Raw genomic sequence first — 21,625 nt, 5'->3', positions numbered from 1 at the left:
TCGCTGATAGCGCCAGCCAAAAGCCGATAGAGGAGAAAGCAAATCGCCAGCCAGGTGATATAGCACTCTCCCTCTTCGCAAAAAAGAGGAGATGAAACATGCGGGTGGTTCTGGACCTGCTTCACCACGTAATATAGAAGAAGCAGGTGCAGGCATTTAACGGCGGTTAGCCGCCGCATCATACATCTCCCGCCAGGTTAAAATAAAATAAAGGAAAAAAAAAAAAACACACTTAAAAAGACTAACTCAAAGCTTCCATATGCCGCACAGTGCACAAGAACCCAACTCTAGAGGACTGTTTAAACTAAGGGGCAATATAGAAGGGGAGGAGCTTCAATCTACCTCCTAGCAGAGGCTCTATATCCCCAGCGACAGTGAACCACATAGGATGCAAAAGAAATCTATAATTCCCAATTCTGTGCACAATATATTATCTATCTTATTATTATTATCTTCAACAGATTCTATTATTGTAGTATTAAAACAAATTATATACAGTGCATCCGGAAAGTATTCACAACTCTTCACTTTTTCCACATTTTGTTATGTTACCGCCTTATTCCAAAATGGAATAAATTAATTTTTGTACTCATAATTCTACACACAATACCCCAAAATGTCAACGTGTAAAGTTTTTTTGAGATTTTTGCAAATTTAATTAAAAAAAATTTACATAAAAAAAAAAAAAAAAAAACTAAGAAATCACAAGTACATAAGTATTCACAACCTTTGCCATGAAGCTCAAAATTGAGCTCAGGTGCATCCCGTTTCCACTGATCATCCTTGAGATGTTCCTACAGCTTAATTGGAGTCTACCTGTGGTAAATTCAGTTGTAAGGGCCTCATTTTGAAAGGCATACACCTGTCTATATAAGGTCCCCTCACATGACAGTGCATGTCCGAGCACAAACCAAGTAGAAAGTCCAAGGAATTGTCTGTAGACCTCCGAGACAGGATTGTCTCGAGGCACAAATCTGGGGAAGGGTACAGAAAAATATCTGCTGCTTTGAAAGTCCCAATGAGCACAATGGTCTCCATCATCCGTAAATGGAAGAAGTTCGGAACCACCAGGACTCTTCCTAGAGTTGGCCGGCCGTCTAAACGGAGCGATTTTTCTAAGAAGTGGCTTCCGTCTGGCCACCCTACCATACAGGCCTAATTGGTGGATTTCTGCAGAGATGATTGTCCTTCTGGAAGGTTCTCCTCTCTCCACAGAGGAATGCTGTAGATCTGACAGAGTGACCATCGGGTTCTTGGTCACCTCCCAGTCTAGGGCCCTTCTCCCCCGATCGCTCAGTTTAGACGGCCGGCCAACTCTAGGAAGAGTTCTGGTGGTTCCGAACTTCTTCAATTTACAGATGATGGAGGCCACTGTGCTCATTGGGACCTTCAAAGCAGCAGATATTTTTCTGTACCCTTCCCCAGATTTGTGCCTCAAGACAATCCTATCTTGGAGGTCTACAGATAATTCTTTGGACTTCATGCTTGGTTTGTGCTCTGACATGCACTGTCAAGTGTGGGACCTTATATAGACAGGTGTATGCCTTTCAAAATCATATCCAATCAACTGAATTTACCACAAGTGGACTCCAATTAAGCTGAAGGAACAGCTCAAGGATGATCAGTGGAAACAGGATGCACCTGAGCTCAAATTTGAGCTTGATGGCAAAGGCTGTGAATACTTATGTACATGTGATTTCAGAGGTTTTTTTTTTTTTAATTAAATTCGCAAAAATCTCAAAAAACTTTTTACACGTTGTCATTATGGGGTATTGTGTGTAGAATTTTGAGGACAAAAATGAATTTATTCCATTTTGGAATAAGGCTGTAACATAAAATGTGGAAAAAGTGAAGCGTTGTGAATACTTTCCAGATGCACTGTAAGTAAGATGAAGATAGCTAGGTAAGGGACATGCAGAGTCCTATGTAAGCAAGATGAAGATTGCTAGGTAAGGAACATGCAGTGTATAAACTGTAAGTAAGATGAAGATTGCTAGGTAAGGGACATGTAGAGTCCTATGTAAGATGAAGATTGATAGGTAAGGGACATGCAGAGTCCTATGTAAGATGAAGATTGATAGGTAAGGAGCATACAATATAGCATGCAGTGTAACAAAGTGGAATCAGATTACCATAAATCTCCTTGGAGGACATTCCTGGACCACACAAAAAGCCAGACATAAGAAACAAGAGAGAAACCATATTATGAGAGTACAGAGAGAAGCAATGACAGGTGATCACAAAATAAGACACATACAAAAGCCAATGTCAATATAAAAATAAATCAAATCTATATAGAAATATAACAGTTTATGAAGGGCTTGCTAAACATACATAAGAAAATAATCATGTTAAAAGGCAAATATCTAAAAACAACAGTAAAACAAACCAAGCACAGACTTCCCAAACACCCCTCTGACGGTTACTTTCAGTTCCAGAGTACTTTCTAGCCCCATAACTAACTTTCATAGCCGCATGTAATGCATGTAAATGACAACATATCAGTAAGACAGAAATAATGTCTCATACAAATACAAAGGTGGACAAATATTTAGTATGATGGAAAAAACAGATTAACCTGGTGTGTTATTCCTACTTATGTACCTATGCTGGCCATACACTAGAGCGATTTCGGGCCGATTGCCGGATCTGCGACGCATTGTACGATGAATCGTGTCGAAATCGTGTAGCATTTAGGTAGGATACGATCTGATGTGTGCTCCAGCCGCTGTTAAAACGTATCGTATGATCAGATGTGCAGCCCATCATATCTTTCGTAATCGTATGCAAATCATGTGTGTTACAAAGCATCAAATCATGCCGTCGGGACTGCCGGGGAGTTCAAGGGAAAACGTACGATGAATCACATCGTACTAGTGTATGGCCAGCATTAGAATGGTAACTGGGGAAGGAACATAAATAGTTATAGTGCCCTTTGTACATGGCAAATGGATGACACAATTATCACTTAGAACACAAACGTTTTAGCATCAGAAAATGTGTTTGCTAATTTCATTAAATTAACAAGAGTGATAAAAGACTTCCTAGTAAAACATTTACATTTTTACAACAAACAAACATTTCTGGTAACCAGGATAAGAGGAGGATGATTAATTTATACAACATGGTGTAATTAAAACTCTCGCTCAATGATCACAAAACAATTTTTCAGGACATTTTATTATTATTGTTTTTGTTAATGATTTGTAAGTGCTCTGCAGTGCAGAACAGTGGGGGCCACAGAGCAGACATAAAACAAAATGAATGCAGCCGGGAAAAAAAAAAAAAAAAAAGAGTAGGGAGGGCCCTGCTTGTGAGAAAAAGTTAATGTCTTGTGGGCAAAGGGCTGAGAAAAGAGGAGCAAGTGTGGCTCTAAGTGGAGACAACAGAGAGGGTGCACCATGGTGAGTAGTAACGCACACTTTAGGCTTTAGGTGAGCGGTTTTAAAATATTTGAAGGCTGGGGTAGAGCCTGGTCTTGTGTGGTTGGGAATTCCATAGGTTGGCTGCAGCATAGGAGACGTGTGGTAGGTGATAGTAAGAGGTTGTTATCAGAGGAGGAATGGTGCAGGGAAGGGGAAGATCAAGAACATGGAGGTGAGTATTTCAAGATGATTTTTGAGAAGAAAGAAAGGATGGTATGGAGTTTAGGTAGGTTGAGTAATTTACAGAGTGATGTGCTGTAGGGATGTGCAGAGTGGTGTGCTGTAGGGATGTGCAGAGTGGTGTGCTGTAGGGATGTGCAGAGTGGTGTGCTGTAGGGATGTGCAGAGTGGTGTGCTGTAGGGATGTGCAGAGTGGTGTGCTGTAGGGATGTGCAGAGTGGTGTGCTGTAGGGATGTGCAGAGTGGTGTGCTGTAGGGATGTGCAGAGTGGTGTGCTGTAGGGATGTGCAGAGTGGTGTGCTGTAGGGATGTGCAGAGTGGTGTGCTGTAGGGATGTGCAGAGTGGTGTGCTGTAGGGATGTGCAGAGTGGTGTGCTGTAGGGATGTGCAGAGTGGTGTGCTGTAGGGATGTGCAGAGTGGTGTGCTGTAGGGATGTGCAGAGTGGTGTGCTGTAGGGATGTGCAGAGTGGTGTGCTGTAGGGATGTGCAGAGTGGTGTGCTGTAGGGATGTGCAGAGTGGTGTGCTGTAGGGATGTGCACAGTGGTGTGCTGTAGGGATGTGCACAGTGGTGTGCTGTAGGGATGTGCACAGTGGTGTGCTGTAGGGATGTGCACAGTGGTGTGCTGTAGGGATATTCAAGGCACTGTGCTATACGGAGGTGCAGTGTGGTATGGCACTATGCTGTAGGGAGGTGCAGAGTGGTATGGCACTGTGCGGTAGGAAGGTGCAGAGTGGTGCGGCACTGTGCGGTAGGAAGGTGCAGAGTGGTGCGGCACTGTGCTGTAGGAAGGTGCAGAGTGGTGCGGCACTGTGCTGTAGGAAGGTGCAGAGTGGTGCGGCACTGTTCTGTAGGGAGGTGCAGAGTGGTGCGGCACTGTGCTGTAGGGAGGTGCTGTGTGGTATGGCACTGTGCTGTAGGGATGTGCAGTGTGGTATGGCACTGTGCTGTAGGGATGTGCAGTGTGGTATGGCACTGTACTGTAGGGATGTGCAGAGTGGTGTGGCACTGTGCTGTAGGGATGTGCAGTGGTGCGGCACTGTGCTGTAGGGATGTGCAGAGTGGTGCGGCATTGTGCTGTAGGGATGTGCAGTGTGGTATGGTACTGTGCTGTAGGGATGTGCAGTGTGGTATGGCACTGTGCTGTAGGGATGTGCAGTGTGGCATGGCACTGTGCTGTAGGAAGGTGCAGAGTGGTATGGCACTGTACTGTAGGGATGTGCAGAGTGGTGCGGCACTGTGCTGTAGGGATGTGCAGTGGTGCGGCACTGTGCTGTAGGGATGTGCAGAGTGGTGCGGCATTGTGCTGTAGGGATGTGCAGTGTGGTATGGTACTGTGCTGTAGGGATGTGCAGTGTGGCATGGCACTGTGCTGTAGGGATGTGCAGTGTGGCATGGCACTGTGCTGTAGGGATGTGCAGTGTGGCATGGCACTGTGCTGTAGGAAGGTGCAGAGTGGTATGGCACTGTGCTGTAGGGATGTGCAGAGTGGTGCGGCACTGTGCTGTAGGGATGTGCAGAGTGGTGCGGCACTGTGCTGTAGGGATGTGCAGAGTGGTATGGCACTGTGCTGTAGGGATGTGCAGAGTGGTGTGGTATGGGGATTTGCAGAGTGGAATGACATATATGACAGTCTTGCTGCAACATTCACAACAGATAAAAGCTGGGACAGATCTGAGGGGAATGCCAAACAGGAGGAGTTTGCAGTATAGAAGAGGAGCATTTTGGTTGCATCTTGAGTAAAACAATGACATTTTTTATTTAACTTCTGGTTAATCCTTTTCTGAGTTCTGTAGTAGACACTGGATACTACTAGGGGTATAGAGGTAATTGGCAAGAGTTTGGCCATTTTAAATTTACTATACTCCAACGGCCTGTCTGAGTACTTTTTCCTTGGCAGCCACTTTGTTTATGCCTATTTAATGTAAGGAGTAAAGCTGAGGGTGTAGTCCAGAGGTTACCAAACTCCACCATTACAGTTTTTAAGGATATCCATGCTTATGTCAAGACGGTTAAATCAAATTGACCGAGGTACTAATTAAATCAACTGTGCCCAAGCATTGATATCCTTAAAATGCGAGCTGTAGTGCCGGAGTTTGAGAACCTTTGGTGTAGTCAGTAAGGTAACACCAAGCCTATGAGTGTGAATGCACAATCGGCACACCTCCTTTCCTTACCTTTCTTAGTGAGGTAGCTCATACTGTTGGCTACTGCCGCACTCTTAGCATTGGTATCAAGAATACTAAATCTGGCATAATCATCCACAAAGAAGTTATCTGCAAGGCACAGAACACAATGAGAGACAGGTAGAATAACGATATACACTAGTGTTGGTTGCAGTAATGGGCACTTTATAAATCTAGCGATACCCGTAAGCCTGGATGAAACGGGCAAACAGCAGAATGGAGGGAGGAAGACGGTCACATACCTCCGGTAGATTCAGCAAACAGTGTAAACAAATTAGATTACTTTCTATAAAGTGCTATATTTCATCTGCAAGCTTTCAGCAGACATTTTTTAAACAAAAATTTAAATGGTAATTTCACAGGGTCCTTAACTACATCAGAGCCAGGGAACTGAAAAAAACTGGGGAAGAAGGGGGATATCATCAGTGTCCTCTCTCACAGGGTGACCTTCACCCACCATCTGAGCTCCCTACAGCTGATGGAGAAGAGGCACATAGAAAGTAAATGATACACTATGGGTAGGTAGCAAAAAGCTCAGTGAGTTTGAATTCAAAGCAATTGCTGCCCACAAATACTGCAGGTTTTGCGTTTGCTTTTAAAAGTCAATGCCTTAAACATGTTGCGCCTGATTCAGAGGTGCCCAAATGCAGCAGCAGCGCAAATCCGTCTCAGTGCGTCTTTAGACAAACCATCAGATGCCTACTTTGGCACCAACTGACTATGGGAGGATACTACCAACATCTTCAAAGTCAGCGTGTAAAATGTCCCTAAAAATAAGAGTTATGGTAGACTTACCTTCGTTAACTCTTTTTCTTCCAGGTCCACAGGGATACCATGGGGACAATGTGGTTGGAGTGAACCAGGCACCAAAGAGGTAAGCTTTTAGCTCCCAGGATGCCCCAGGGGCTCCTCCACATATACCCCGCCCCTGGCCACAGGTATTAAGTTTTGTAAACAAACCCAAGGCAGGAGAAGGAAAGAGGAGAAGGAAGAATAAACGTACACCAGAAACACTAATAGACAAATACGGAATCAGTGACCGAAAGAAAAATTACCCAATGCAGCCAGGTGCATCAGGGTGGGTGCCCTGTGGACCCTATGGACTTCGAAGAAAAAGTGTAAACAAAAGGTAAGTCTAACAAAACTCTTATTTTCTTCATCAGGGTCCATAGGGATCCACAGGAATAAAATGGGGATGTCCTAAAACAGTTCCCCTAAGGGTGTGGACGCTCCTAAGCAGATCCGGCCATAGAGGAAAAGGAATCTGAATGTCTATGGATAGATTCCGTATATCGGTGAACCACTGGCGTCTGTGCCAAGCAGGAGCTACTAGTATCACTGTTCCGCCCTCCTGCTTGAATTTCCTCAGGACCCTTGGGAGGAGGCAAATTGGAGAAAAGAGATATGCCAGCTTGAAGTCCCATCTCACTGCTAGTGTGTCTACGAATGCGGCTGAGGGGTCTCTGGTCCTGGACCTGTACCTGGGGACCTTGTGATTGTGATGTGAGGCCAATGAGATCTACGTCTGGTAGGCCCCATTTGTTCACAAGGAGTTGAAAAACCCCCAGGTGGAGAGCCCACTCTCTGGCGTGTATGTCCTGACGACTTAAGAAATCCGCTTCCCAGTTGAGGTCTCCTGGGATGTATATTGCAGAGATATCTGGAAGATGACGTTCTGCCCAGATCAGATTGTTTGTCACTTCCCTCATGGCTTCGTGACTCCTTGATGATTGAGATCGACTACTGTGGTCGCGTTGTCGGACTGGTTCTGGACCGGCCTGCCCTGGAGCAGGTCCTGTGCCATGATGAGTACTTTGTATACTGCTCGAAGCTCCAGAATGTTTATGGGCAGATAACTTTCCTGGTTTGCCCATCTTCCATAAAAGGTGTGATGACATGTCACCGCTCCCCATCCACGAAGACTGGCGTCCGTGGTGAGTTGGGAATCCAGAATGGGCGACCTTTGTAAATATGATCCTTTTGTAGCCATCACGAGAGAGATAAATGAACCTACGGAGTGAGAAGGCTCCTCTGGGACCATATTTGATGATACTGTCTGTTCCAACGGGCGATAATCAATTGCTGCAGAGGCCTGGAGTGGAACTGAGCATATTCCACTATGTTGAAGGTGGATACCATTGATCCCAAGACCTGCATCGCTGATCGAATGGATACCCTTTGATTGCATAGCAATTTGCATACTCGCAATGATAGGGTGTTTCTGCCAGGGAACAAGAATGGGCCCGTTGTGCCAGAGAATCCAGAAGTGCCCCAGATGTACCATCCTGCTGTGTTGGAGAGAGGATTTCTTCCAATTGATGATCCAGCTGTGCGTCTGTAGACAGGCCATGGTCAGTTGGAGGTGGTGTTGTAAAATAGCTGGAGACTGTGCCAATATCAGAAGGTTGTCCAGATATGGAAGTATTCTGATTCCCCAACACCTGAGATAGGCCGTCAATACCACCATAATTTTGGTGAAGACCCAAGGGACCGTTGGTAATGTTGTTGCAGGATAGCAAACCGTAGAACTTGTTGGTGGGATGGCGTAATAGGTATATGCAGATATGCATCCTGAATGTCCAGGGAAGCCATAAAATCCCCAGGTTGCATTGCCAAAATAATTGAAAGAAGAGTCTCCATACAGAACTTGGGTACACGGATAAACTTGTTGAGGGTTTTCAGATTTAGAATAGGACGATGAGACCCATTTGGTTTCTAAACCAAGAACATTTTGGAATAACCACCCCTTCCTTGTTGAACCACAGGATTATCACCCCAGCCCGCAGTAGGGAGTAAATGGCCTCCTGGAGGGCCAAGGCCTTGATAGAATCTGATGGGGGAGTTGTGCAAAATAAACATCTGGGGAGGAAGCCTCCGGAAAGTTAGGGCATACCCCTGAGAGACCATTTCTCGGACCCAGGCGTCTGTTGTTGTTTGATGACCGTAGTCCGCAAATTGAAGAAGTCGGTCTCCCACCCTGGGATCCCCCAGGAGGAGGCCCGCCCCCATCAGGCAGAGGGTTGTCGTCCGGCTTAGAAACTGGATGTCTGGCCGGCCAGGACTTCTTAGTTTGCTGCTTGGTGGTCCTGCTAGAACTAGACAGTCTGGAGGAAGACTGTCTTTTTGCTCATCCCTGAGGATGAAAGACCCAAAAGAGAAGACTGCCTAGACCTTAATGTAGCAGTTGATAGCAGACCTGCAGATTAAGAAGCTGCCAGAGTAGCCACTATCTTATCTAAGCCTGCTCCAAAAAGTATATTTCCATAAAAAGGTAAGGATTCCAGAGCCTTCTTTGACCGCGTATCTGCTTTCCAGGACCTTAACCAAAGGGCTCTACGAGCCACAACCGAGGCTGCAGATGCTGTAGAAGCTAGGAGCCCAGCATCTATTGCAGCATCATCCAAATAAGAGGCCGATTCCCGTATGTGGCTGTTCTCTAGTAGCATTCCGTAGAGTACATTCCAATGCCCCCGTTCATTCTTCAACAGCCTTGTATACCCAAGCCCCAGCCATAGCTGGTCGAGGAACAGCTCCAGACATTGAAAATGCTGCTTTAAAACATGTTTCAGTTTTTCTATCTGTAGGATCTTCAAGAGAAGATGATGACTGAATAGGCAAAGTAGCACTCCTGACTAAATGTGTCATATGAGCATCCAGAGTAGGAGGGATTTCCCACTTAGTACATTCAGTAGCTGGAAAGGATACAAAGAAGCTAATCTTTTCGCAACATGGTTTATCTGGGTTACTCCATGCCTCTTCCATAAATTCAGTGAACTGCTCAGATTTAGGAAACTCAGCTTTTACCACATTCTGGTGTTTAAACACTGGAGCCTTCTGTCTAGTTTTCTCATCATTCTGTATAGTTAGGATTGATTTGACCGCCCTCACCAAAGAAGGGACATCCACTGTAGAAGAATGGTCCTCCTCTCCAGAGATAGAACCTGGAGAAGAACTTGGCGCATGATCTGATTCCTCCGATGATGCGTCTGAATCTACATGCTGAGCAGACTGATGAAAAGATAACGTTCGCTTAGGTGCCTTAGTGATTGCCGGTCTGTTCGCCACAGCCGACCGAGCCATACCCTGACTTGAGTGGGCATAAAGATCCAAGAAGGATGTATAGGGGAGGGAAACATAGCATGCCGAAACTGCTGTGGGTATCCCATTAAAGAAGGTAGCGTGGGAGTAGCCAAATAATCCACTAGCTGAGTCATCACCTGAGACAAGGAGGACACCGAAGATAGCTCCTGTACAGGGGCTGGTAGACTGGACTGGTAGGTGGTTCTTTATAACAGACAGCACGCCAACCATCCTGTATCAAGTCCTGAGGGGACAAGCAAGCCAAACAGGATTAACATGAAACAAGCACAGGGGCCTCAACCTCCTGTTTCTCTTTACCTTTTGACATATCAATTATAAAGGTAATAATGCAATGTAATGTGACAGCCTTCACAAATAACTAGTAAATAAGTAGAGAGAGAACCACCCACCCATCTGTATCCGAGAGATGAGGAGAAAAAACAGTGATAGTTATAACTGACAGTCAGAAATAAAAAGCAGTATCAACACAGCATCTAGCAAAAATTCACATACAATGCATATGTAAATCAGTTGCCATGTACCCTGAATCAACTACTCAAACTTGGCAGGATATAGAGCACTATATACCTGACCCAAAGGAAAGGTATACAGGTAGACTGACCCAAAACCTCCTAAGACCAAACCGCTTCAGCAGAGCACCGATAGTGGACTGTGTGCATCTCGTATACACGGAGGGTGGTAGGAGGAGACACGGGAAAACCTTTGATGGATCTGCGTCTGGGTTGGGGGAGAGCCTACCTCATCTAAGCTGCGCCAACTGGCCGGGTACACTGGCCTCATGGCAGCAGAAGCGATTGCTGCCGAACGCCGGCTTCAGACGATAAGGCCCCGGTGGTCTAGTGAGGGAGCGGACGGCCCCAGGCCCTCACTGTAGTGGCTTCAGCACCGGAAGCAAGGACTACCACGCGCAATTCCCCATAAGCGAGGAATCGCCTTACCTGACATCTCCTTGCATCTGGTTGTTGCAGTCGGGGCCGCTAGCAAGCTCTGCCATGACCCGCCGAAATCACCAGACCTGTAACTCGTGTTGCGGCCCGGCGGAGGTAGACTGAGTCGCAGTGCAGGCATCTATTAAGACTCACAGCACTGCAAACTATAAAACATAAAATTAAAAACAAAATTAAACCTTGGGACTGCCTAAGTAGTCCCCGTTTTAAATGTGCGTCTGAATCCTGCCGCACAAAACGAAAACCTGAATGCCTGTGGCCAGGGGCGGGGTATATGTGGAGGAGGACCTGAGGCATCCTGCAAGCTAAAAGTTTAACTGTTTGGTGCCTGGATCACTCCAACCTCATTATCCCCATGATATCCCTGTGGATCCCTATGGACCCTCAAGAAGAAATACAAAATATGATGTCAGTAGGCTTCACATTGCACTTAAAGGGGAAGTACACATATTTAATTGCATTAGCCTTGGATAATGCAACAGACAAGTTCTGGTCTGAGAATCAGATATAATGGTATATCCTTGTAACAACAATACATTGAGTGCAGAGGAAAGCAGGAATTTTAATGTGACGTACTGGTAGCTGTCAGGTCCAGGTACTGGCGCTCCGCTTCTAGGATTCGTAGGTTAATCCGAGGAATGACATTGGGCTGAGCCATAATGTAATCCACAACATCTTGCTCATTAGTCAGTTCTCCCTATAAAAAAAATAATAGCTTACTAGACACAATTTGTACAACAGAATATATAGCATACTGAATACAAAATGTGAGAGCCAATCACTGGTGGAATACGGTCATGGTAGTAATCTGCAGAATAATCTGGTTAGGACAGACATCGGTGGGAAGAGTACAGGTTACCAGTGATTTAGAAATGAAATAATATCACTGGAATGTGGAGCTGGAATGTGCCTAACACAAAAGTCTGTTAGGAGGGTCAAGATTAGACAGTATATGCAACAATCTAAATTTTGTTACCTAACAATTGCTATGTGGGAGTAGTTGCCCCGAACACAAGGGCAGGAGTTACAACAGAGCAAGTCAGCACCATGTGTGTTGAGAGCCCAGTTCCCAAGTTACTGACACCATGTCTACCCTCTGAAATAATGGAGACAGAGAAAGTCTACTTAAACTAAAGGCCCATCACTAGATTCATGTTTCGGAAACATTACAACCCAAGGGCATGAATATTGATTAGAATGTATTATGATATATTTAACATTGATTGATTCTTCCAGGATGTCAGGAATATATGACACTGCATCTGGATGTTACGTAGGTCAGTGCACTTACGGTCTGCTTTGATTTACTTTTATAATTTTTTTTTTATTATTTTATTGTAGGTGCCCACAAACATTGCAGGCACTAAGCTTCCTGTGCAAAGAGAAGGAAAGGGGATACACACGATAATGGAGCTCTAGTAAGTAGCCACCGTTCAGTGAATTCGTCTTGCGCACATCCCAGTGACATTTTTACAGGATATGTAGCTTATGATATAAAAGTGACAGTGTGTAGCGGAGAAGTGCAAGATCACAAGTCTCACCAGATACACTGCTTTCTGGAAAAAGGTGGTTGCCTCCAGGATTTTGTGCATTGATGCAGTCTCCAGCTCATCTGGGTCCAGCTGGTCTTTTGGAAATGGTATCCCATTGAAGAGAACAACGGGCAGTGGTGACAATCCGGTCTGCAGGAAATATTCCCTCCCCTCCTGCAAAACAGCAGCACAGTTACGTGACAACCAGTATGTATGAGGGCGAGAACGCATTGCCGCGAAAGCGACAAATAAGTTAATATGGCTAACTAGTATGATACAATGTTAATACAATGAGTGATCATACTTGACACATGGACCAGTCTAACATTAACCTTTACACATTAATGGTCACTAGAGGCCAATGTGAAGAAGGGTACCTTTAACTTTAGATGTTGCATAAAGAACGGCCTTACCTTTCTATAATGGTCATAGGCCGAGTGACGGCCCAAAATACTGCTTAGCTCCACGTAGGGATACTTCTGTTCCAGGATACTAGTGACGTCTTTCACCGTCAGCTTTTCCCCAGTACGGACCTTGTTGTAGATCTACACAAACAGGAATAAGAGGCGAAAACAATGATTAGATCAAAGGCAGGTAAACTAGCATGCATCAGTCTGCATTTATGTGGGATCACCATTTACAATGTCCCCAGATGGGAGAACAATTTGAGCGTTAATTTACTGGTATTCACTGTATCATTTACACACAATGAACAAAATCCAGCATTCTGCCCAGTAATCGGCTGAACCACAGCCAGCATTCAGTTTTGGTGAAACCTTTAGGATTCGGCCATCCAAATGAAACCCCGATTTCTCTTTGACTTTAATAGGCAAAACCAAGTGCTTCAGGAAATCAAATGGAATATAGTATTTACCATTTAGGCACAGCCAGCTTATTTTTTTATAGTTCAGATTCAGTGTTTTCATATAATTATTCAGTATTCAGACAAAGTGTAAAGTATGATATTGGTGCACAGCTAATAAAGAAGCATCTGACTCAGCAGACTGCAATCTATCCGCAATAGGTGGCATTAGGGGTACAGTGTTCTATGAATGGATCCCAAGCATTCAGCTTTCTAAACAAGTGATCAAAAGAAAACAAAATATTCCACTAAAGACAAAACACTAAGGGGGAGATGTACTAATCCTTGGAGAGAGATGAAGTACCAACCAATCAGCTCCTGTCACTTTACAGGCAGTGTTTGAAAAATGATTGTTAGGAGCTGATTGGTTGGTACTTTATCTCTCTCCAAGGCTTAAGTATCAAAATAACTACTGTTAGAGAGTGAGCTCAGTATTATCCACCTGTGCACTGTATTATACACAGCAGCACAGTGGCATCAGAACCGTGTCTCACCACTAATAGATATCAGCCAGAGAATGGCATCAGCAGAAGTCGGTGAGGGTGCCATGAACCACTTAATTTAGTTTGAACACCGCTACTACTACAATGGAACCTTAAATGCCAAAGCGATAGGTGCTCTTCTGTCTGAAGAGGAAATCCTGTGAGATAAACAGGCAGGACAGCTGGGGAATGAATGGGATCTGTACCGGCCAGCTAGGACAAATGGATCCAGTTTACACTTAAGCAAGCTAATTAGTCTCTCCGGGTATATTAAGTACAATATTAAAATATGAAGAAGCAATAAAGAGCACATCTATGTGCATTGATTTATACAAAAATATATACTATGTCTCATTGTGAGTCACTATTACATATATAATCATTAAATAACATGTGGGATCTTTTTCAATGCATGCTATATATGAAAACAGTGTGTCATTTTTAAATATCACATTCAATAACTATCCAAAACAAAATCACACCTAAATAAAAAGAAGAAACTCAAATTATTCTCATAAGTATAAATGACAGATTACAATGAATGACAAGTTCAACCACTAGGGGTCACTCAACATAAGCAAAAAAATTGTATTGTAAAAAAAAATTGTAGGCAAACCACAATGCTACGAACTCCTACAGTTTTACATTGGCACAGCTGACGTTGCATTATCAGCATTGCCTTGCAGAAGTAGGAAAGCAGCTGAATCTCTCCATTCGTGAAATGGGCTCTGGGTAGCAACTGGGCAGCTACCAAGCTAACATCAGTCTTGTGAGAGTGCCATGGGTGTGTGGTGGGCGTGTGGTCAAACTCAGTGGCGGAACTCCCGTAGACAACGGAGTCATTTGTGCTGGGCGCCAGCACTGAAGGGGGCACCTGGCTTCATTGTCACCCGGGCATTCCGGGCACTGCTGAGGAGCTGCTGCATGGAAAAGGAGTGCCACCTCCAAGACCTGCTGCTGCCGGAGTGCTCTATGGTCGTAGCATGTGACCGGCGGTGCCGCCAGCGATGTGTTTGTTTTAGCAGCCAATGAGCGTCAGATAGACTCTCACTAGCTGCTTTATCCACGGAGGGAGCCGGGCAGAGCGCACTCATGAGCTCCGCCTTCCTTCTCCCACACTGGTGATGGGAGAGACGTCATGAAGTTTCTCCCATAGTGCCGAGCGGGAGGACAGAGGAGCGGACGTGGGGGAGGCAGGAACGGGGATTCAGGTAAGTAATCTGTGTGTTATGTGTTATACGTATTTGTAAGGGGCACTGCATAGGGGGGGACCCACTACTGGGAGCACTACATAACGGGGCACTGCATAGGGGGGGGACCCCACTTCTGGGATCACTGCATAGGGGGGACCCACCACTGGGGGCACTGTATAGGGGGGACCCACTTCTGGGGGAACTGCATAGGGGGGACCCACCACTGGGGTCACTACATAATGGGTCACTGCATAGGAAGGGCCACTACTGAGGGTACTGTATAAAGGGCACTACTGGGGGCACTGCATAGGGGGACAACTGCTGTAGGCAGTTCATAGGGGAACCACTACTGAGGGCACTGTATAAAGGGCACTGTATAAGGTGCACTACTGGAGGCACTGCATAGGGAGACCACTACTGGGGCCACTGTATAAGGGGCACTACTGGAGGTACTGCATAGGAAGGGGCACTACTGGGGGTACTGCATAGGGGAACCACTACTGAGGGCACTGTATAAAAGGGCACTACTGGAGGCACTGCATAAGGGGAACATCTCTGGGGGCACTACACAGCACCAACATTTATCTTGCCTGGGAAGGAGTTACGCCACTGGCCAAACTTCCATGCTGAGATGTGTGTACGAAGTAATGGAAGCCTGCTTGTGACAGGTCTTTTGCATCCAGCATGGGGTAAATGTAGGTGGCAATACTTACGATGACTGCTATGACTGCAGATGGAAAAACAGTGGGTACTGTGACCACATGCACAAAGCTGTACTAATAATTGCATTAGCACAATGTAGTGAATCTGGCTGCTGCTGACATTTGCAGGTGCTGTGCGTCTGACACAGAACTTAGGCCCTCTGTTTCTATTTACTATACAATTGAAAATGATGCGAATAATCTGAATATATGATGTCATTAATTAGTGGAGGTATGAAGTAAATGTAACACACTATCCACAATCATTGTATGCCTTAAGAAAAAAGGTCCTAGCGGGAAACAGATAATCAGAGATACAAAGACAGAGGCCCAAATGTAATGGCCTGTAAGTTGCGGGGCAGCACCGACATTTCCGCTAGACTTAAAGCAGTAATTTGTTTTAAGGCAAACACTGGTTGGTTTTGCCATAAAACAAATATGCTGCTTAAAATCTACATGGCTACATGGATGAAATCTTGTTGCTGTCTGCACCTCGCACGCTATTAAAGTTGGGCCAGAGTCAGAACCAGAGACAGATAAAATAAGACTTATAGTAGACTTACCAATAACAACTCTTTTTCTTAAAAGTTCATAGGGTCCACAGAGATACCATGGGTATAATGGTGATCCAGGCACCAAAAACAGTTAAGCTTTCAGCTGCCAGGATGCCTCACGGTCCTCCTCCATACCCCGCCCCCGACCAGAGGCATTCAGTTCTGTAAACAAGCCCAAGGGAGGAGAAGGAAAGAGAAGGAAGAACAATCGCACACCTGAAACACTCTCAGCAAATGAGGTAATCCGTGCCCGTAAGAAAAATTACCCAATGAGCCAGGTGCGTCAGGGTAGGTGCCCTGTGGACCCTATGAACTTCGAAGAAAAAAGAGTTATCAGAGGTAAGTCTACCATAACTCTTATTTTCTTCTTCAGGGTTCATAGGGATCCAATGGGGATGTCCTAAAGCAGTTCCCATAACAGTGGGGGACGCTCCTGTGCAGAAAGGAGAACTCGTCGCCCAAAGGAAGCATCCTGAGAGGCAAAAGTATCAAAGGTGTAAAAACGAAGAAAAGTGTGGACAGAAGACCACGTGGCTGCCTTGCACAATTGTTCAGCAGAGGCACCGCGACTAACCGGCCACGATGGCCTCACAGACTGGGTAGAATGTGCTGTTGCCGTGTTTGGGACAGGGAGATCAGCCTGTGTGTACACCTGAGATAGTCATACGTAACCATCGAGCCAGAGTCTGTTTGTTAGCTGGCCATCCTCATTTTTGAAAACCATATAGCACAAAAAGAGCATCTGATTTTCTAAGAGTCTGTACGCTCCACATATATACGAGGAGCACGAACCACATCCAGGGAGGCTTCACCTACAGAAAGGTCTGAAGACTGAATAGCTGGAACCACAATCTCTTCATTCACATGAAAACGGGACACTACCTTAGGAAGGTACCCATCCCTTGTACGGAGAACAGCTCTATCCTGGTGTAAAATCAAAAATGGGGAGCAACAAGAAAGCACTTCCAAATCAGACTCTGCATGCAGAGGTTCAAATGGAGGAGCTTTTAGCTCCTTGAGAACCAAACACAAATCCTACGGTGCTACCATTGGGACAAAGCATGGCTGAACTCAGAGAAAACCCTGAAAAAAATTCTAACATCTGGCAAAGAAGCAATCTTTCTCTGGAACCAGACTGACAGTGCAGAAACCTGCACTCTCAGGGTGGCCAGGCAGAGACCAAGGTCTAACCTAGCCTGGAGAATAGCAAGTACCTGGGAAACCCTAAAAACCGTAGGGCCACACTCTGTGGGAACACCATTTACCAAAAAAATGCCAAACTCTGTAATAGATGCAGGCAGAGGAAAGTTTTCGTGCCCTAATCATCGTTTCAATCAGAGAGCTGAAGAAACCTTTGGCTCTTGAGATGGAAGACTCAAGAGCCACACCGCTAGGTCCGGATGTAGGCATGGACCCTGCGCAAACAGATCCGGCCATAGAGGAAGAGAAAACGATATGTCTATGGATAGTTTCCGTAAATCGGTGAACCAATGACGTCTGGGCCAAGAAGGAGCCACTAGTATTACAGTTCCACCTTCCTGCTTGAATTTACTGAGGACCCTTGGGAGGAGGGAAATCGGAGGAAGAGATACGTCAGTTTGAAGTCCCATCTTACTGCCAGTGCGTCCACTAAGGCGGCTGAGGGGTCTCAGAATGTTTGTCACTTCCCTCATGGCTGTGTGACTTTGCGTGCCTCCTTGATGATTCAACCGGCCTGCTCTGGAGCAAGTCCTATGCCATGATGAGTGCTTTGTATACTACTCGAAGCTCCAGAATGTTTATGGGCAGATGATTTTCCTGATTTGCCCATCTTCCCTGAAAGGTGTGATGATCTGTCACTGCCCCCCATTCGCGAAGACTGACATCCGTGGTGAGAAGCCCCCAATTTGGAACCCAGAATGGGCGCCCTTTGTCTAGATGATCCTTTTGTAGCCAACACGAGAGAGACGAACCTCCGGAGTGACAAGGATCCTCTGGGACTTTATTAAATGATACTGTCTGTTTCACCGGGAGAGAATCAATTTTTGTAGAGGCTTGGAATGGAACTGAGCATATTCCACCATGTCGAAGGTGGATACCTTTGACCCCAGGACCTGCATCGCTGATAGAATGGATATCCTTCGATTGTGTAGCATTTTGCAAATTCGCAATGATAGGGCCGCAATCTTGTCCCCTCCCAGAAACACCCTTTGTGTCTGAGAATCTAGAAATGCTCCAAAGATGTACCACCTGCTGTGTTGGAGAAAGAGAGGATTACTTCCAATTTATGATCCAGCCGTGCGTCTGTAGACAGGCCATGGTCAGTTGGAGGTGGTGTTGTAGAACAGCTGGAGACTGTATCAGAAGGTCGTCCAGATATGGCAGTAGTCTGATTCCCTGACGCCAGAGGTAGGCCGTCATAATTGCCATTCTTTTGGTGAAGACCCGAGGGGCCGTTGATAGACCAAAGGGCAGTGCCTGAAATTGGTAATGTTGTTCCAGGTCAGCAAACCGTAGAAATTGTTGGTGGGATGGCGTAAAAGGCACATGCAGATACGCATCCTGAATGTCCAGGGAAGCCATAAAATCCCCAGGTTCTATTGCCAAAGTAATTGATCGCAGAGTCTCCATATGGAACTTGGGTACGCAGATGAACTTGTTGAAGGTTTTCAGGTTTAGCACAGAGCGATGAGACCCATTCGGTTTCTGACCCAAAAATAGATTGGAATAATAACCCCTTCCTTGTTGACCCACAGGAACCAGGTTTATCACCCCGGCCAGCAGCAGGGAGGAAATAGCCTCCTGGCGGACCAAGGCCTTGATAGAATCTGATGGGAGAGCTGTGCAAAAAAACTCCGGAAAGTGAGGGTATACCCCTGAGAGACCACTTCTCGGACGCAGGCGTCTGTTGTTGTTTGATGCCAGTAGTTGGCAAATTGTCAGCCTCCCACCTTGGGTTCCCCCAGGAGAAGGCCCACCCCACCAGGCAGAGTGTTTATCGTCCGGTTTAGAAGTTGGATGTCTGGCTGGCCATGACCTTTTACTTTGCTGCTTGGTTGTCCTGCAAGAACTAGACGGCCTGGAGGAAGACTGTCCTTTTGCTAGTCCATGAGGACGAAAGGACCGAAAAGAAGACTGCCTAAACTTCAATGTAGCTGTTGATGGCAGACCTGCAGATTTTGAAGCGGCCAGAGTAGCTATTCTCTTATCCAATTCTGCTTCAAAAAGTATATTCCCCCCCAAAAAAAGGTAAGGATTCCAGAGCCTTCTTTAACCCTGTATCTGCTTTCCAGGACCTTAACCAAAGGACCCTATGAGCAACAACCGATGCTGTAGAAGCTAGGAGCCCAGAATTTATTGCAGCTTCTCTAGAACAGGAGGCCGCTTCCCGTATGTGAGAGATATATGTAAGTTATCTGGTAGCATTTGGAAGAGTCTCTTCCAATGCCCCCGTCCATTCTTCAACAGCCTTGGCTACCCAAGCCCCAGCCATAGCTGGTCGAGTAACAGTTCCAGATGATGAAAATACTGCTTTAATAAAAGTTAAAATTTGTAGGATCTTTAAGAGAAGATTCTGACGGAATAGGCAACGTAGCACTCCTCACTAAATGTGTCACATGCACATCCACAGTAGGAGGTATTTCCCACTTGGTACATTCAGTAGCTGGGAAAGGATACAGAGATGCTAATCTTTTCGTAACATTGAACCATTTATTCGGGTTACTCCATGCCTCTTCTATAAGCTCAGTGAGCTGCTCAGATTTAGGAAACTCAGCTTTTACCACCTTCTGGTGTTTAAACACTGGAGCCTTCTTTCTAGGAGCCGGTTCATCATCCTGTATATTTAGGATTGATCTAACCGCCCTCACCAAAGAAGGAACATCCACTGTAGAAGGACGGTCCTCCTCTCCTGGGCTAGTCCCTGGAGAAGACCCCAGTGCATCATCTGATTCCTCCGATGATGCGTCTGAATCTATATGCTGAGCAGACTGATAAAAAGATAACATCCCCTTACGTATCTTAGTGACTACCATGCAGTGAGCCATACTCTGACTTGAGGAAGGACGTATAGAAGGGACAAACCATAGCATGCTGTGTGTATCCTATTAAAGGAGGCAGCGTGGGAGTAGCGAAACTATTCACTAGCTGTGTCATCACCTGAGATAAGGAGGACACCCAAGATGTCTCCTGTACAGGGGCTGCTATACTGGACTGGTGAGGTGGTTCTTTATAACAGACAACACACAAACAATCCTTTATAAAGTCTTGAGGGGACAAGCTCACCAAACAGGATTTACATGAAACGAGCACAGGGGCTTCCACCTCCTTTTTCTGTTTACCTTTTGACACATCAATTATAAAGGTAACAATGCAATGTAATGTGACAGCCTTCACAAATAACAAGTAAATGAAGTACCAAGGAAAACCCCCACACACCTGTACAGAGGGATGAGGATAAAAAACAGTGACAGTTATAACTGACAGTCAGAAAATAAAACGCAGTATCAACACAGCAGCTAGCAAACAGTCACATACAATGCATATGTAATTTAGTTGCCATAGACCCTGTATCAACTACAAAAACACGAGGCTTGGTAGGTTATAGAGCACTATACCCTGGGGAGAGGTATACAGGGAGGAGGTATACAGGCAGACTGACAGAAAACCTCCTGAGACCAAACCGCTTCAGCAGAGCATTGATAATCGACTGAGCGTCTCATATGCATGAGGAGGGTAGGAGGAGCGACCCACACACGGGAATACCTTAGACGGATCTGCGTCTTGGTCGGGTAGGAGCTGCCGGGGGAGAGCCTACCACCTCTAAGCTGCGCCAACCGTCCGGATACACTGGCCTCATGGCAGGAGAAGACAATAAGGCCACGGTGGTCTAGTGAGGGAGCGGGCGGCTCCGGGCCCTCACTGCAGCGGCTTCCGTTGCATCTCCAGCACCGAAAGTGAGGAATCGCCTTACCTGACATCTCCGTGCGTCCGATTACAGCCCGGGCCCCAGCATCGCTGCTAGCAAGCTCTGCTGTGACCCGCCGAAATTACCAGAGACGTTACTGGTGTTGCGGCCAGGTGGACGTAGATGGAGTCTTAATTCAGACGCTCAGCACTGCTAGCTCAAAAACATAGTAATAAAATAAAACATAAAATAAAAGCTTAGGACTGCCTGAGCAGTCCCCTATTACAAAGGGGTGTCTGAATCCTGCCGCACCAAACGTTGTCAGTGAAATCTGACAACCACTTTCGGTGTAAAAAAAAAAAAGGCTAAGTCCAAAGGACAACCCAGCCCTATCCCGATGGCCAGATGGGCCGCTCCGACCAGTGCCACTGAGGGTGGGCCCGGGTGGCAGCAGTGTGGATATGGTGCCAGGCCACCAGCTGTTTTGTGTGTGACCTACAGCAATGAAGTGCAAGCTTTACCTAACACAACCAACCATTTACCAAATGTCTGACTATGGCACATGTTTGAATCCCCT

The 21,625-nt window shown here is 45.8% G+C and overlaps 1 protein-coding gene across 2 annotated transcripts in view; it reads right to left on the bottom strand.

Moving 5' to 3' along the window:
• UGGT1 (UDP-glucose glycoprotein glucosyltransferase 1) overlaps positions 1 to 21,625 on the bottom strand; it is a 131,317-nt gene that overhangs the window by 41,252 nt on the left and 68,440 nt on the right. For both annotated transcript variants that reach the window (XM_088473834.1, XM_088473835.1), the window contains exons 17-21: positions 12,785 to 12,916; positions 12,381 to 12,545; positions 11,416 to 11,536; positions 5,783 to 5,881; positions 2,133 to 2,156 (exon numbers count right to left, since the gene is read on the bottom strand). In XM_088473834.1, coding sequence (XP_088329960.1) covers positions 2,133 to 2,156; positions 5,783 to 5,881; positions 11,416 to 11,536; positions 12,381 to 12,545; positions 12,785 to 12,916 — 541 coding nt within the window. The remainder of the gene's footprint in view (positions 1 to 2,132; positions 2,157 to 5,782; positions 5,882 to 11,415; positions 11,537 to 12,380; positions 12,546 to 12,784; positions 12,917 to 21,625) is intronic.

The sequence above is a fragment of the Taudactylus pleione genome, unplaced genomic scaffold, assembly GCF_031769625.1.
Source record: "Taudactylus pleione unplaced genomic scaffold, aTauple2 ptg000142l, whole genome shotgun sequence".
Classification (NCBI taxonomy): Eukaryota; Metazoa; Chordata; class Amphibia; order Anura; family Myobatrachidae; genus Taudactylus; species Taudactylus pleione.
The sequence above is the reverse complement of the archived record's forward strand: the minus strand, read 5'-3'. Positions and strand labels throughout refer to the sequence as shown.